Raw genomic sequence first — 18,116 nt, forward strand, 5'->3', positions numbered from 1 at the left:
GCACTGGTATTAACTAGTTGAAGAAGTTGAAAGCAAAAGTAGTATTGTAGCTATTATAGTGACCAGCATGTCATTGTTACTACTATTACTTGTTGTAGATTGCATCATCTCCGTAGTAAGCAAGCCCAGTCCTGCATCCACCCGCATCACCGCTCTCAACTTCCTCTCCACCATCCTTACCAAGGCGGAGCAGGAGGAGGAGACAAGGAGATCATCTACCAGGAGCCTTGAGGAGGGGTACGAGGAGGCAGCAGCAGAAGGTCGAGATGAGAAATCTCTCCTGGCAGGGCTGCTCGATGAGAGAAAAGATCAGGAAGGTTGGTATAATTTTGATGTTCAAGCAATAATTGATTGTATATTTTGTTAAATTATTTACAATGAAATACTAATTCGTTTACTTAATTATCCATTCATTTATCAATTTCTCTACTGCTTTCCTCTATCTATCCATTACTCTGTTTTCTTTTACTAAATGTACCTGAGTTGTAGCTCAGTGGATAAGTCTCCTGACTCTGAACCACAAGGTCCAGAGTTCAAATCCCACTGCTGCACCTGCTTTATTTGGCAAGGCATTTATCTACATTTGCCACTCTCTACTCATGTCTAATAAATTGGTACCCATTAGAAAAAAATTCCTTGAATGTTTGGACTTACACTTGAAATGGTTTGCAGTGCTAAGAAACATTGAATTGAATTATATATGCAGCATGTTTGGTTATTATTATTTATAAAGTTTATACCTCTTTACCTCCTTTTCAATTCTTGATGTTTCTTTCTCTCTCTCCACCATTAATACTGTATACCTTGGGGTGTCGTGGTCTAGTGGTTACGAATCTCGTCTTTCAATCAGGCGGACGTGGGTTCGAATCCCAGCCATGGCGTGTTTTCCTTCAGCAAGAAATTTACCCACATTGTACTGCACTTGACCCAGGTGAAGTGAATGGGTACCCAGTAGGATTTATTTCTTGAACTCTTTATCACCATTATGGCGGCTCATCTACAGCCGGGTTAATATGATACCAAGTGTGAAGCGCAGTAGAGGAGTATTATTATCATTGTTATTGTTGTGGTTGTTGTTGTTAGCAGTGTTAGTATTATTAGTACTAGTATTAAATGGTAAATGGTAGTGTTTTTTTTACCTGATTGCTAAGAAAGCATGGATGCTTGTAAGCAAACAACCACAGGACCGACGGCTTAAGGTCCTCTCCGAAGGACCTGGTAAAGAGGATATTATCATTATTTATATTGTTTTTTTTTTGTTACCATTACCATCAGGTACCTCTACTGGTAATGAGTTAGGTGAGACCTTGTTGAAGGCCTACGATGGTTCCCTTCCTAGGTCTACTGGACCAGGTCTAGCCCAGGAGAAACCAGCCGTCTTCTCGGCTCTCAAGGTCCTCCTCTCCATCTCAGATACAGCCAAGAACCAAGCACTAGCTGGTTAGTGAAAAACCCTCTATTTTAATCAAATAATCAAGCAATTTTATGTAATGGGTATAACACTTGACAGTTTAGAGGCATCACACTTTGAAATTTACAGTATTCAAACAGTTCTTGCTGAGTTTATCAGACACATTCAATATTCGGTTTACATACACAATGACTTTTACAAAGGTTTTATTTAGAGGTGTAAAGTAGATGCAAGTATTGCATTACAAAACAATTTGTTATGCAGATATCATAGGTGTCTGATAAATTCAGCAAGCATTGTACAAATACTGTCAATTTCAAACTGTGATGCTTTAAAAAAAAACAATTGCCCAATCATGGCTGTCCTGTCGTATCATGAAATTTAAAGAAATTAAACTGCAACTATGGGGGCAAATGACACACTTCCCATAAGGAGACAAAATTGCAATATGCCCTCAATCATTAAATTCAAAGATATATCATCTATAGTTGCTTTTAACATTGATTTACAAGATGAAACAAATAAATCATCATAGCAGATTAAGAAATTATAAAAACTTTATCCTGTACATGACATTAACCTTATTATAACAACGCTTTCAGATCAAGTTTTTAATTGGGGAGGGGGTCAAATTGCCCCCCCCCCCCTTTAAACTAAGGGTTTAAGTAGGGTGACATCACTCAGCCTATAGGCAAGACTGCATGCTCACTTCCTTAGCATGAACCTATGATATTAGAGCTGTTCTATCTTGATTGATTCTGGATTTAAGAACTAATCCGCTTCAATTGAATCTTTTTGGTGGCGTTGTCACTTCATTTACTTTTATACCTTTATTTGTAAATACAGGAGATTTTGTATTGCTTTATTCTTTCAGCTGGGCTAGTTGAGACCACTGTTGACACTCTGAAACAAATTCACGCCAAACTCACCTTAGAGAGTCTTCACATGGATAAGACTGGTGCTAAGAAGAAGGTATTGATAGTGATGATGATAAGGAGGAAGAGGATGATGATGAATGATGATGATGAAACTACTGCTGCTTCTGCTGCTGGTGATGATGATGATGATGATGATGATAATACATCAGTCACATTTCCCCTACGGCGGCCGTACAGCGTGTCAAAAACATCCATTTAAACATTTTTTGTAACAGCTACATATAGGTGGTTTGAATTAAATTGAATAAAACAGCTGTTTTTGGCTCGCTGTAGGGGAAATGTTACTGAGGTGTACTGATGATGATGGTGATGATGATGATGATGATGATGATGATGATGGTGATGATGGTGATGATGGTGATGATGATGATGATGGTGATGATGGTGATGATGATGATGGTGGTGATGATGATGATGATGATGATGGTGATGATGATGTTGATGATGATGGTGATGATGATGATGTCAATGACGATGATGATGATGACAATGACGACGATGATGATGATTTTGTTGATGATGAAGTCAATGATAATTGATTTCTCAAATATTGATCATTGAGTAATAAACATAAAAACTACATGACAGTTCTTTGAAAACCTATACTAAAGGAACAAACTAAAAAATGTAATATATATTGTTTTACTTGTATATTGTTTACAGGAGGATCCATTGTTCATCGAGCTCCATTCTTCCTTTGATCTTCTAAACAGTATTATGGTGAACAGCCATGATGTCAAGGTAATCATAAAGAGATATTCAAGTAATCACTAATTGATCATTAAATATTCATTTAGTTATTTTTATTGATAGATAACTCTAATTCTACCAGGCCATTGTTGGTTAATAACTCAGTTGGTACAATATTGCTCCTAGATCGTGGAATGTTTCTGGTATCACATTCTTAGCCATCAAAAATAATCTAAATATTCCACTCCTAATTTGTAAGAGAATCGTAGCATTTTTTTTTTTGATAGATGTATTATAGGGGACACGTTTGACCCATGCTACTGCAGACTGTACCCTGCCAGGGACGTGATCCCATACCAATATGTTCCGGCAAAGATCTCCCTCACATATACATGCACAACTATCATTTAAATCTTTTGATTTTTTGGAGAAATAGAAGAGACTAGGCCATGTTTTCCTTTTCTCCATGTATTAGTCCTCTTGATGGGATATAACACCTCACACAATCTTAGCCTACCAACAAGCTAACATAAAAAACTGCAATAAATAAGTTTCCTCACAATTTCATATGATTCCACAAAAACCCTCTTCTGAATATTAACCCCAACCCTATAGCCCGTATTCTGAATTCGGGTTTAATTCAAACTCAGGTTTAAAGTTGTGGTTTAAGTATGGAAAGTCAATTGTGACAACAATCACTAACAGTAGAGATATAATATTTCAGCTCATTTGACTCTTTAATTATTCTCAGTTGTTTAGGAATTTTGAATAGATAATTGTCTTCACAATCAAAGAACTAGGAAAGAGCAGAGTAAACATAAGAAACATACAATGCAATACACATTTTGACACTTTTGGCTTCCCATAATTTTAGCACAGAGTTAAACCATGGTCTAAAGGCCTGGTCACACCGCCTGAGCGTTGTTGGAGCGGTCGTGGAGCAGAGAGAAAAAATCATCACCGCTCACTACCGTTCACCATTTTCGATTTCGATTGTTTTTTGTTTTGTTTTTTTTTCGATATTTTCCCCCAATTTGGTGAGCGAATTTCAACTATCTCTCCCTACCGCTTCACGACCGCTCCAACAATGCTCGGGCGGTGTGACCAGGCCCTTAGTTTAACCTGACTTCAGAATACGGGCCTATATCTTTTATGTCCTTAGATACATTCAGATAGAGACAGGGTAACAGTCACATGGAGGGGGGGGGACTTAGGAATTATTACAGGAACAATGTCGTGAGAGTAAATGTCTGACCAAGGAGGTTTGAAATGAGATGGAGTAAACAGCAAACAAAATCCCTTTTGAACAAAGTTTGAAGCCGCCAGCAGAAAGTATGTCAGGCATGCACTTTGCTCGTCCTTCCTTGCAAATATGTAGACAAAAGATTCCCTCTTGACTTCGTATATATAAGTCATATAAAATGAAATATCCTATTGTGATGTTAATTGTTACTTTGCTGCATCTGGTCTGGTTAGATGTGCAGTACATAATTCTTGCTTTTTGAGAGGCATGCAAAAGAAACGAGGCAATTTTCTATGAAATGTGACTCGAATTTACTCAGGTGCTTGACTGAATGTGTTCCTCGTTCGAACTCGAGTCATGAAAACTTCTTGGTTTGACCAACGTGAATAACATAAATAATTCTTCTATATTCCCAGATGGCAGCTCACCAAGCAGGTTTGGGTGTAACCATTCATAAACTATGGGCTTGGCTTGGTTTGGATGTCAAGCTCATGATGACTACACTCTTACTACTCACCACCTACACTGCCCGATGCCCTGTTGGTATGTTTATGTACTTCAAACATTCATTTTTGCATAATGTGATGTAAATCAGAATTATGTAATTAGGTGATATTTACAAGCACAATATTTCTCTTTGTTTCGTCGGATTTTCTGATTATTATTTTTTCTCACAAGGATCTCAAGTTTTTGTCTCACCTGCATAGCAGAGTGAGACTAGGCGCCCCTTTTCCGACGGCGGCGGCGTCAGCATCAAATCTTAACCTGAGGTTAAGTTTTTGAAATGTCATCATAACTTAGAAAATATATGGACCTAGTTCATGAAACTTGGACATAAGGTTAATCAATTATCACTGAACATCCTGCGTGAGTTTTATGTCACATGACCAAGGTCAAAGGTCATTTAGGGTCAATGAACTTTGGCCGAATTGGGGGTATCTGTTGAATTACCATCATAACTTTGAAAGTTTATTGGTCTAGTTCGTTAAACTTGGACATTAGAGTAATCAAGTATCACTGAACATCCTGTGCGCATTTCATGTCACATGACCAAGGTCAAAGGTCAATGAACTTTGGCCGAATTGGGTGTATCTGTTGAATTACCATCATAACTTTGAAAGTTTATGGATCTGATTCATGAATCTTGGACATAAGAGTAATCAAGTATCACTGAACATCCTGTGCGAGTTTCAAGTCACATGATCAAGGTCAAAGGTCATGTAAGGTCAATGAACTTTGGCCATGTTGGGTTTTTTTGTTGAATAACCATCATATCTCTGTAAGTTTATTGGTCTAGTTCATAAAAAGTGGACATAAAAGTAACCATGTATCACTGAACATCTTGTGCAAGTTAGAGTAGTTTTCAAAGTCAGCACTGATGCTATATTGAACCGCGTGATGCAGGTGAGACGGCCAGAGGCATTCCACTTGTTAATGATTATAAATTCTAGTAAAAAAAATTATGTTTAAGAAAAATAACAAATTTACTGTGGCTGAATCATTTTTGGTGGATGTGAAGGATGATTTGTTCGTATGTGTTATAAAGGGACTTTAATGCAAGCGATTTCGAATGCCGAATTCATACCATGGTTTTTGTAGCATTGCATGATGTATATGTGCATGTGAGAACAACAGTGAGGTTATGAGTGTTGTGATGGGTTTTGGTTATGGTGATGATATTAATAACACAAATGTTGATGATAATGATGATGACAATAACGATGGCATTGATAATGATCATGGCCATAACAAGACACTTGCTGACTACGGTATAATGGTGATGGTGCCATTTTCTGTGTTCAAATATGTATGTTACAAAATCACTAACAATTATATATTAAAAAAATATATATATCACAACAATTGAATTGAATAAAGGATAATCATAATGGTGTATTTTGGAAGAATTATTCAACTGATTTTTATTCTTTTTTTAAATTTTATTTATTTTTTTTACTTTACAGTGTGTGCAGCAGTTGCTTCTTGTGGACCTGGGCAGACTGGTAACTCGATCCTTCATTACCTGATAAGACTGGTTGAGAGGGAGAGATTAAAGGTTGAGAAAGGATCAGAATCTGATATGCTAGCTCAGGTCTTCTCTATCCTTGGCAATCTGGTTTGGTATGGGGAATGCAGGAACGTTTTATGGAAGGTAAGAAGATACTTTTATGAATAAGAAAGAAAAGTATTCCTCTTTTTAAACCCGCCAATAGCAACTGTAGCGTCCTGGTGAACCTTTTTTACGCGCTTTATTATCACCAATGAACAATAACGGTGAATATCATTTACCAGAAGAAAGGATCACCAGTTGTTCTTAACGTCGCTCTTAAAGGTCAAGTCCACCTCAGAAAAATGTTGATTTGAATCAATGAAGAAAAATCAGACAAGCACAATGCTGAAGATTTCATCAAAATCGGATGTAAAATAAGAAAGTTATGACATTTCAAAGTTTCGCTTATTTTTAACAAAACATTTATATGAACGAGCCAGTTACATCCAAATGACAGAGTTGATGATGTCACTCACTCACTATTTCTTTTGTTTTTTATTGTTTGTATTATACAATATTTCAGTTTTTATGAATTTGACGATTGGGACCTCCTTGCCTGTAGCACAAAATGTTAAAATAATGGAATTCCACGTGTTCAGGGAGGAATGAAACTTCATTTCACATGACAATGACGAGAAAATCAAAATATTTCATACAATAAAAACAAAAGAAATAGTGAGTGAATGACATCATTGACTCTCTCATTTGGATGTAGCTGGCTCGTTCATATAACTGTTTTTCTGAAATGAAGCGAAATTTTGAACTGTCATAACTTTCTTATTTTACATCCGATTTTGATGAAATTTTCAGTGTTATGCTTGTTGAATTTTTCTCTTTTTATTCAAATCAAGTTTTTGTTGGGGTGGACTTGACCTTTAAGTTACAAACAGCTTTATGAAACACCCAACAGATTCCATTCATCTGTTGAGGTTAATTGTAATTCATTAGTTGGAATCTAGATTATCACAATTGTCAAAAGTCTGGATTGAATACATTTTGATAGTTGCCAAACCTAGTCACATCACATGTATGCCATTCAAATTCTTTTTTTTTTAAATACCAATTATTCTCAACAGGTGAATATACGTCATGGGAGCCATAAATGGGGGGCTTTCAACAACATTTTCATTTGGTGTTGTATTAGCCAGAGTGTTGATATGCCAGTACATGAATTATAAAATAAAGTTTCAATTTCAATACAATTTCAATCTTATGTTAGGCATACTTCAAATCCCAAGTTAAAAATTACCATCATAACACACCACCCCAACTGAATTAGTCTACAGTGATATTCTGAAAGTATATATGCAGCACAATCGTAACCCTTATGAAGTGCGTTACTCTTGCCATTGTTAATTTTTTTTTACCTCATTTTCATTTTTTGTTGGTCTTTTCAGAGTGGATTTCTGGGGTCATTCATCAAGGTCAAACTTCCGAGAAGCTCCAAGCAGACCAAGAATGCCGCCAGCTTGCACACGTTTGCTGCCCTCTGGCTACAGCTCCTGACCAACCTGACTTTTGCAACAGAAGGGCAACAGATGATCATGAGAATTCCTGGTACGTATCAAGGGTTTTCTAATAGAAAAGTAGGAGAGTATACTTGTATGTGCTCGGGAGGCAGTTGCCATTACGGCATGTGTGATTTCTTATGTATTTATGTGATGCATGAGCTAAATCACAGGCTGAAGTATATTACTTTCCTTGCAGCAAGTGCTAGTGTGGGTACTTATTCAAGGTTTTCCAAAAGAGTCTTGCATTTGCCCACATCCATTCTTGGTTCATGATTTTTTCGTAAAGCTACTGCCAAGATGGAGAGAGAACATAAAGATCCAAATGTCACCCACGTGTGATTCGTCTGTGAAACACTGAAAATTGTTGATAATTTGATACCACTTTTGTCATATTAGGTGGTTTCAGACCACCTCGAAGTTCGTCAGTTCCAGGTATTTTCTGATGGTGAAATTTACCCGATCAGAAAATTCTAGGGAATATTGGCAATGTGAAAGCAAATTACGCATAATATCCCCGAAAGAAAATACCCACTAAATAGTAGGTACTTGGCAAAATTACGAGAACTTTCGCGGGGATTTTTCCAAGGTCGCAGGTATTTTGGCAATGTGAAAGCAATTTACGGGAACTTTTAGCCCAGTGTGTAGTTGGGCGCCGGCGCTGTGGGTGGCTGCTGAGCTAGTGGTTTTGAATCTTGCGCCTTGCCTGCTTATCAGACCATACTGCGCATGCTCCTAACTTCGGGAATTTATCCTGAAGGATATGTTTCGGGGCAGTGTGAATGCAGGAATAATTAATGGGTATTTTTTAGCATAAAAAAAGTTATCGTAATTTAACGGTAATTCTTATGATCGAGGCGGTTTGAAACCACCTTTTGTGACCATAATTAGAGGGTAGTATTCCTAAAGAGACTTTAATGTCAATTCAAGTCCGTGTTTCCTCCCGAACATAATTGACGAGGTGTATTGACCTCCATTGATATAATAAATCCTTATTGGTCAAATTCCAGGTAAGGGGGATTTTCCCTTGTGGCATTATTCCATTGACCCTTTCGTGACCCTTTTGCTACCTTGCCCATTAATACTAATTGACCGTGATGCTAATAGGAAATTGTAATTACTGTGTTCTTGAGGTTCCCAGCAAAAGGTTATTCTAACTAATGATTGATTATCTTGCTTTTTTGGTTGTCTGCCAGGATTATCATTGTTTGTCTCAGGACTCAAAGAGTACAAGGTGTCCAAGAAACTGAATACTTGTATATATTCAAAACTGAATCATTATCACAGCGTTTAAAGTGTTTTGGGGTTTTTTTGTCCATTTTGTGGGGTTGGACAGTTCATTTCATTGATGACTCTCCTCCATATACTGTCCTGTCATGTGGGTCAATGTGGTTTATATATGACACTTTTCTTTTTTTTATTTTATTCATCTAGTCCCCCCCCCCCCCATATCTTGTGAGGTCTCCCACGTTCCTCCCAACAACTGTGAAATTGAGTATAAATAGATATATGAAACTGAATGTGCAACTATATTTGAATGATGAAATGCTGGATTGCGCATTGATTTTATTGAGTCAGTAAGGGATATCAACTTATTGGTAAGTGGGATTTTTTTTTTTTTTTGCTGTTTGGTGGATCATCAAATTTGAATGAGAATGCATAATCTGAAACATTTTTTTGTGGTGGCTCCTTACAGAAAAAAATAATAACATTCTGCAAGACAATATGGTGTTAATTATGAAATACAAACCATTGTACTCTGGGGGAGTAGACACAGGTATCCAAACTAGGTCAGGTAGATTGTGGTGTACCCACGGGTCATCCTATGGTCAACTCCAGCATTCACTCCACATACGTAGTTCCTCCATTTCCTTAGCAATGGGAACCCTCCAAGGAGATGCGAACGGTCTTGAGGCTCATAAAACTACCTGGAGGGAAACCTCACGATTGTTGCGATGTTTGTCATCAAGTAGATGGTTGGGGGAAAAAAAACGCAGGTGCGAAAAGGATTGGAATGTAATGAGACATCGTTTTGTGTGAAACATGTTTGTCATCAAGTAGATGGCTGGAAAAAAGATTTTTTTAAATGTGGTAGGAAAATGGAATGTAATGAGACATTGTTTTGTGTGTAACATATTTGTCATCAAGAAGATGGTTGGAAAAAAAGGAAAAAAATGGTGCGAAAATGGAATGTAATGAGACATTGTTTTGTGTGAAATGTAGCTGTCAAGTAAATAGTTGGAAAAAAAAAGAAACTAATGCGAAAATGGAATGCAATGAGACATCGTTTTGTGTGAAATATGTTTGTCATCAAGTAAATGGTTGGAAAAAAAAGGTTTAAAAAACTGGTGCGAAAATAGAATGTAATGAGACATTGTTTTGTGCAGACATTTTTTGTCATCAAAATGGTTGGAAAAAAAAAAAGATTTAAAAAACTGGTGTGAAAATGGATTGTAATGAGACATTGTTTTGTGCAGACATTTTTTGTCATCAAGTAGATGGTTGGAAAAAAGTGAAGAAAAAAAACAGATGTGAAAATGGAAAATAATGAGGCATTGTTTTGTGTGAAACACGTTTATCATCAAGTAGGTGGTTTGAAAAAAGAAAAAAAATGGTGCGAAAGTGGAATGTAATGAGACATTGTTTTATTTGAAACATGTTTGTCATCGAGTAGATGGTTTGAAAAAAAAATGTGGGAAATTGGAATGGAATGAGACATTGTTTTGTGTTAGACATGTAATTAGACATATTAAATAGATTAATGATCTTAACCCTAAAAGGACTTGGCTATTTCTATTGCCAATGTTGTTGTTGTATGTCTTAATCACTCCCCTTTCCCATTCATGTAATTCAATCAAATTTCTTTCCTCCCAACTTCAATATGTACATGTACAAAAAGACATTTTTAAGAAATAAACTATATGCATTTTTTCAGTTGAATGTGGTTATTTGTTTTAATTTCACACCTCTTTCTTCTTGCTTTACTAGTACCGGTAATTTGATTGTGGTAAGTTCTTTCCTATTTTTCCCCTCTTATTATTAGATGCCCTTGATCTGTTGATTGACTTTGCCCAGTGTCCAGTCTCTGCTCTCCAGGACTCCGCCTTGCTGGTTTTACATAATCTCTGCTACCTGGCTGCTAATAAAACAAGATTGGTGGCTAATGGTAAGTTGATGTGGTGACACGGTAACTCTCATGCCTAACCACACAAGGGACAAAAAAAGATATTGTTTTTATATGCAGGTGATTTCTGTAGACAGTTCTTTTAGGCCCGTATTCTTAAGTCGGGTCAAACTTAAACTCAGGTTAAAAGTTGTGATTTAAGAATGGAAAGCCAATTGTTACATAAATCACTGGTAGAGATATCATATTTCAGCTCATTTGGCTCTCAAATCATAATTATCTAGGAAGTATAAATAGATGATTGTCTTCACTGTCGATGAATCAGGAAAGAGCACAGTAAACATAAGAAACACAACTTAATTAAAAAAAATAACACTTTTGGCTTCCCATAATTTTAGCACAGAGTTAGACCATGGTCTAAGTTAAACCTGACTTCAGAATACGGGCCTTAGTATATACTCTCCATATTCTTGAGTTAATCAAGGGAAATCCCCAAAACACATACAGACAACTCAAACATGACAGCAAAAGGGTGTCTTTAAGGACAGGTTCTGAGACTGTTAAATAGTTTTGTGGTAGCAAGTGTTTGATGAAGAATCATCATATTTAGCAAAGCAAATTACATTCCTGTGTAGGAATGGGTGCAGGAGGGTGTTAGAATTGATCAACAACAAAAAATAATAATAATATAGGATTTGTATAGCGCAAGTATCCACCTTGCTAGGTGCTCAAGGCGCTCCTATATTACCCCGGCTAAGCTTGTCTACCGATTCTAGTGCATACAGCTTTTTTAGGAATTGCTTCCTGCTGGTACCCATTTACCTCACCTGGGTTGAGTGCAGCACAGTGTGGATAAATTTCTTGCTGAAGGAAAACACGCCATGGCTAGGATTCGAACCCACGACTCTTTGTTTGAAAGGCGAGAGTCAGAACCACTAGACCATGACGTGCCCACAAGTTTGTTTATAACTTATGAAATCTCTGCTCTCTCTCTATTCAAAGATATATTTGCATTTGAAAAATGTATAAATTTTTGTTGTTAAGGCATAAGCTAACAATGATTTGACTTTTAAAAATCTAAGCTACAAGGTCCCTCTTTTTACATGTGTCTGATATGTTACAAAAATGAAGCTCTGAAAAAATTGTGTCTGAAAATCATTTTTCAGTACTTAAAAAACTGAAATGTAAAGTGAATGGAAATGCCATCTTCATTTCATCACATACCCTATATTTATTCTAGCCTAGAAATAAAATCGGGTCCGAAAATCATTTAGTGCTTCAAAAAAGTGAAATATAAAGTGACCAGAAACACCATCTTAATGACATACACTATACGTGTCCTAGTAATGGCTCAAAGACACAGAAGTATTAAATTGTGGTTTGCGTTGTACCTGTAGCTTTTTATTCTCAATAATGGTTATTTTCAGGTTTATTTAGTTCCAATACATTTACTCGTACATCATGTTTCATTTTGGTTTATAATTTTCTAAGTCAATTGTTTGAAAAAACTAGCCAATGCCTTTAATGTATGTGTTGCAATGACATAATTTGTTTTATTCATTCCAGATAAATTAGTGAGGCTCTTTTTGACCACTTTGACTGATGGATGTCTCAAAACCCAGTTCACAGTGACCAGTGCTTTGTATGCTCTCATCTATGACAGCCAGAAAGTAAGTATCTCCCCAGCTCTAGCAACGTTATGTCTTTTCTGTACTTTCGTGATGGTTGCACTCATCCTTGCTGATATCACCGATGACATTCCAGAGTAGAACTCAGAATGATGTCCTTCAGACAAATCCCAAATCACCCTGTTCTTAGATTGTTATTTATGGTTTGAAATTCTTATCCCTTACACATGTTTAATGTCTCAGATCACATTTTCATATTCTCTTTCTCAATTTTCAGGCCAAAGCACTATTGAAGACATCTCGTCTGAGCCTGAGTCTCCAAGAACTTGAAATGGTCTTACAGAAAGAAATGCAGCGCCCTCAACCCCCAGCCACACTGATAGAGGCAACCAGAAGAGACATGGCTACCCGATGCCAATTTGTAACATCAGCAATCGCTGCTCTTCTGCAGGAATGAACCCTTGCTCTTGAAATGGTCTTACAGAAAGAAAAGCAGTGTCGAGGCAACCAGAAGAAACATTGCTACCCACTGCCAGTTTGTAAATCAGCAATCACTGCTCTTCTGCAAGAATGAACCCTTGCTCTTGAAATGTTCTTACAGGAAGAAATGCAGTGTCCCCAGCCACAGTGATAGAGGCAGCCAATAGAGACATGTCTACTTGGTGCCAGTTTGTCATATCAGCAATTATTGCTCTCCTGCTGGAATGAACCCTTGCTCTTGAAATGGTCTTACAGAAAGAAAATGCAGTGCCCCCAAGTCTGTTGCAAATGTGGAAGATCAAACTACTTCCTCAATTGTAAACCAATTCTCATGAAATATAGCACACACGTTGGTCTTGTGCAAGACATTTTTGCATTTTTAATCTGTTATGGTAACAGAAGATTATTGCCAGAAATTAGGTAAAAAATTATGCAGGTCAAACTTCTTCATCCCGTGTTTGACTGGTGCTCATGAGATTTGGCACACATATAACATCTTGAGATATAGGTATGCAAGACACTCTGTATTGCCATGGTGCTAGTGTATTATGGCCAAAATCCCAAGAAAACTCATTGTGGATCAAATTACATCATCAATTTTTGACCAGTGCTCATGAAATTTGGTTTAAAAAAAAACGGTGTCTTGGGTTAAAGATGTGTATTACCCATTTCCAAGTGTTGGAAACTGCACTACCATTACGGCCCATTGTAATAGCATGGTTTTAATCACCTTAAGTGATTTTTTTAGTTAAATATGCTTAATATGAAATGTTTGTGGGTGTAAATTTCATCTCATTATGTAAGCAAATTCCAGCTAACAAATGTTGATTGATGTTGGAAATGAATTTTCATGGAGAGTATGTATACTCTTACTGCACATGTGTATGTTGTGAATATTCTAATGACAGTGGTGAATTTGTTATATTCTAAATACAATTTACTGTAAATATGTAAACATTTGTAAGCAAATAGTAAAAACATGTATAATAATAAAATATTTTACATTTGTATATATGCAGATTTGCATGAAAAATATTAAATATATTTAATAAACAAAAGATGATTTCGTGTCTGCATTTATTATTAATATTCTGTTAAGTTTTGCTCTTGATTGTTCCCTTATGATCAAGTCAACTAGACCCCCCCCCCCCTCCCTCTTTCTCTGTCTTGTACCTGGAGCCTGTTTCATAAAACCTGTTATAATAATAAATTTACAATAACAGTTATAAGCTACTGAAATCATTCAATCTGATTGGCTGATAGTAAATTTGTTATAGAAATTGTGCATTTATCATTATAACAAGCCTTTATGAAAAGGAACCCTGGTCTTATTTTCTTTCTCTCCGCCTGTCTCTATCTCTGAATATCAAAAAAATTTCTCCTGCGGAAAATGTTTCCTCCTTCTTGCCTCCAACATTGAAACTCTAACATCTTAATTTTCAACATTTGTCCACAATTTCCTCACAAGTATGATATGCAATACCTGGACTCCAAAACTTTAATAAATAGTTCTCTATCTTCACAAAAATATAGCCTTATCTACAAGCAATCTACATCTCTTGACTAGCATTTATTGGGGGAAAGGGGATATAGTTTGGTCGTTAAATATATCCCAGTGATGGGTTGGAAAGGAAATGAAGAATGATGGTCAGATGTTGGGCAGAGGGATAATTTAAGACATGTTTTTGAAATAGCATGCACATGGAGATATTAATGATATTGGCATGTATATGGGAGGCGGAAGGAAAGATGCCAGGGGAAGATTGAGTTCAGAGAAGGGGGATGGGCAGATTTTGGGAATCCGCTGCTCTCCATAGGAATTTGTTCACATTTCTTGCAATTTATTAATTATCTAGACTCCGTGGGGAAAAAGTTCTATTTCTTATTGGACAGTAAGCTTGCTGTACTGTCATACCAGGAAGATATTAATGGCCGTATGCTGAATTTGTTTTGTTTTCCCCAAGGGAGCGACAATGTGTAAAATGTTTGGGATTATGAATAAATATGAGAATATTTGTGTCACTCGGGTGTCACGTCAGCACTGGGTCCCACTCAACCCTAAATTGATGGGCGCCGCGTCTGGGTTCATTTTCCAGTGAATGCTGCCTTAGCCTTGTCAACAACAACAAATTATCCGTGATTTTCTTTTGAGGGGGGGGGTCTTGTCAGATTTGCGGGGAAAAGTGCCCCTGGAAAATCTGTCCCAGGATCGGAGCACTTATTCCACACCATTTTGTAATTTGGTTATTGTAGATTGTAAGATTGATTGAGTTACTTGGTCATGGGTGGGTAGTACTTTGGTGTACAAACAGACAACACCCCCATCCCCCACAAAAAAACAGCGTTGTGTAAAATGTTCGGGATTACGAATAAATATGAGGATATTTGTGTCACGCGGGGTGTCACGTCGGCACTGGGCCCCACTCCACCCTAAATTGATGGGCGCCACGTCTGGGTCCATTTTCCAGCGCATGCTGCCTAAGACGTCGAGGGGGGGGGGTAGGGTAGTGCTTTTTTATCAATGTTCACTGGCATGGATTTCGGGCTTGTCAACAACAAACAAATTTCTGTGATTTTCTTTGAGGGGGGGTGTCTTCTCAGATTTGGGGGGGAAAGGTGCCCCAGGAGCATTTTCTCATTCCACTACCATTCATAACTTGGTAATGTAGATTGCAAAATTAATGGTGCACTTCTGAGTTACTTGCTCATGGGTGGATAGCACTTTGGTGTACAGACAGACCTTACCCCCCATCCCAAACCTGGCCTGTTGTGTTGGAAAGGGGCAAAGTACAAGTCGTGGGTGATGCATCCTGGAGCAGGGAAAAGGACACCGCCGGTTTCAGTGGCGATCATTACGGAAATTTTTTAATCCCTTTTTTCTCAAAAAATATTTTTTTCCCTTATAAGAATGTTGTTGACGAAGGTTGGTATCGTTAAGATAAGTAACAATTAATTCACAAGTTATCGGTACCTTTAACCAATGGTGCACAAGTTTATCGTAAAATCTCCACTGGTGATCGACTGGATGCCGTATCCAGCGCTATACTGTACACTCTAAAAACAAACCAGTCAAAAATGACTAGTTAATAGGGTCAGCTGATAGGTGCAACTGTTATTCTAGTCGTATTGAACTATTTTCTAGTCGTATTTTACTAGAACAGTTATATCTATATATGTCAGAAATGTGACTAGACAAACCCAGCTGACTACTTGTCTAGTCAATTTTATTTGTGTATATTCGCGATGAAAGGGGGAACTGGCATTCACATGGAGGACCTGGGGTCCGATATCCCCTTCCCCAAAAAAAAAAAATTTAAAAATAAAAAAGTTTTGCGACCAAGAAAAAAAGAAAAAGGGAGAGTAAAGGAAGAGGAAATGGTAAAATATTATCTTGTTTTTTATATTATGCCAAAAGCTATACAAAAAATAAGATTTTTGTTTCACAATATCAGATCCCCCAATCAAATTTCAAATGACATAAAATGATTAGCTTTTTCATTCATTTATTCATTCAATTATTGCATACCCACTTTATAGGAAACTGTAAATGTCACTGAAGTCGAACAATAAGTATCGGTGACAGTCATTTTGATTTTCATAACATTTCACATTTTATTCACTGTACACACATAAAATATCATCGATCACTATACAGGTAGAATACACACCATGTCCTCTCTTCCCCCTATATGGACAGAGGTGCTATAATATCGCCAACACATTCTATACACACAATAAAATAATTTGTTACAGAAATTTACATGGTACTTGTTTACATTTTTTAAATAGCTTCTAACATTCAGGAGTGAATAGACCGAGAAATAGATTTAGACTTAATACACATTTTTACTCCATTATTACATAAGTCTCAAAATTGGAGTATAGGTTTTTAATCACGTACTTCTAAAGTGTCCCAATAAACACTTTGATTTTAACTATAAAGTTACAAATCATAACATATTTCACAATTTCCACAATTAAATATCAGTGAACAAACAACAGCTCGATCATTTTTTTGTCATATAATTCCTGACTTCTCTTTTTGGTCCTTTTTTTCAATATGAAACTTTCAACTTTGTACAAACCTTTTCCTCCTTCTTTCGATGATGAACAATGACAAACGACACTCTCCTAATAAATAAAGAAGTACTTAAACATCGAAATATATTACCTTGATTATTCAAATCAAGCCGATATCTGGATAAATTACAACTACCCTTTAACTTACATGTATTTAACAATTCAAGTCCCTCGAACGAAAACTTTCATTCCAATGAAATCTTCATGTTATTCCATATGACCTTTCATCGGGGAAATCGAGCATACTTTATTTTTCCGGTTCGTGGTTACATCTAATTTGACTTCGTGGCATTCATCCAATGGGTGGAACAGGTTCGAAATAATTTTCGATTTCTTTTAAGTTTACGGACTGATTAGTCCCAGGAACGCTGTATTTTCTAACTCTGTTTATAATTAGAACAACGGGCTTACAGCTTTTACGAATTTATATCATGTATATTGTTTACTTCATTTAACATGGCTGCTAAAAGAGTACTGTATATTCAGCGTACGAGGCATGTGTGAGACTGCATAACTTCATTTTACGATAAATTTATGAATGTAACAAGAGTCCCAACCCCAGACTATAAATCCCGTAGATTGAAAGTCAATCTAATATATTGTGGTCAGGAACCAATCAAAAATTGGATCAAAAGTTCCAATCAAACAAGATTGAATTCTAAATCTATTTTGTACTGGTCCCTGGTCGCAATTTATTTTCAATCTAAGGAATTTAGAGAATGAAGTTTGGAATTATACAGAGAAAAAAAATGTGGAGGTATCGTTACATGACACTTAAACCATGGGTCGCGGGTTCGAATCCCACCCGGCGCCGCATGTCCTTTGGCAATGCACTTATCCACGTTTGTCACTCTCTATCCAGGTGTAAAATGGACATAGGATAAGAAAGTTATATATTACATTGGCTTGCGTGCACCGTTAAAAAATGGTTGCCTGGCCAGGATACTCCCCAGGGAGTGGGGAT

General features: G+C 36.8%; 1 protein-coding gene across 3 annotated transcripts in view; it reads left to right on the forward strand.

The window, feature by feature from the left end:
* The window catches only part of LOC121407676 (rotatin-like), a 57,571-nt gene extending 43,490 nt beyond the window's left edge, over positions 1 to 14,081 (forward strand). The window contains exons 36-46 of one of the 3 annotated variants that reach the window (XM_041598858.1): positions 99 to 317; positions 1,276 to 1,440; positions 2,286 to 2,383; positions 3,013 to 3,090; positions 4,699 to 4,825; positions 6,247 to 6,434; positions 7,730 to 7,889; positions 10,884 to 11,006; positions 12,531 to 12,634; positions 12,870 to 12,977; positions 13,096 to 14,081. In XM_041598858.1, the coding sequence (XP_041454792.1) occupies positions 99 to 317; positions 1,276 to 1,440; positions 2,286 to 2,383; positions 3,013 to 3,090; positions 4,699 to 4,825; positions 6,247 to 6,434; positions 7,730 to 7,889; positions 10,884 to 11,006; positions 12,531 to 12,634; positions 12,870 to 12,977; positions 13,096 to 13,239 (1,514 nt within the window). In that variant the 3' untranslated portion in view covers positions 13,240 to 14,081. Of the gene's footprint in view, positions 1 to 98; positions 318 to 1,275; positions 1,441 to 2,285; positions 2,384 to 3,012; positions 3,091 to 4,698; positions 4,826 to 6,246; positions 6,435 to 7,729; positions 7,890 to 10,883; positions 11,007 to 12,530; positions 12,635 to 12,869 lie in introns of all 3 variants that reach the window. The other 2 variants (XM_041598860.1, XM_041598859.1) reach the window with 2 other exon arrangements.
* The last annotated feature ends 4,035 nt before the right edge of the window (positions 14,082 to 18,116 follow it).

This window comes from Lytechinus variegatus, chromosome 2 (assembly GCF_018143015.1).
Source record: "Lytechinus variegatus isolate NC3 chromosome 2, Lvar_3.0, whole genome shotgun sequence".
NCBI lineage: Eukaryota > Metazoa > Echinodermata > Echinoidea > Temnopleuroida > Toxopneustidae > Lytechinus > Lytechinus variegatus.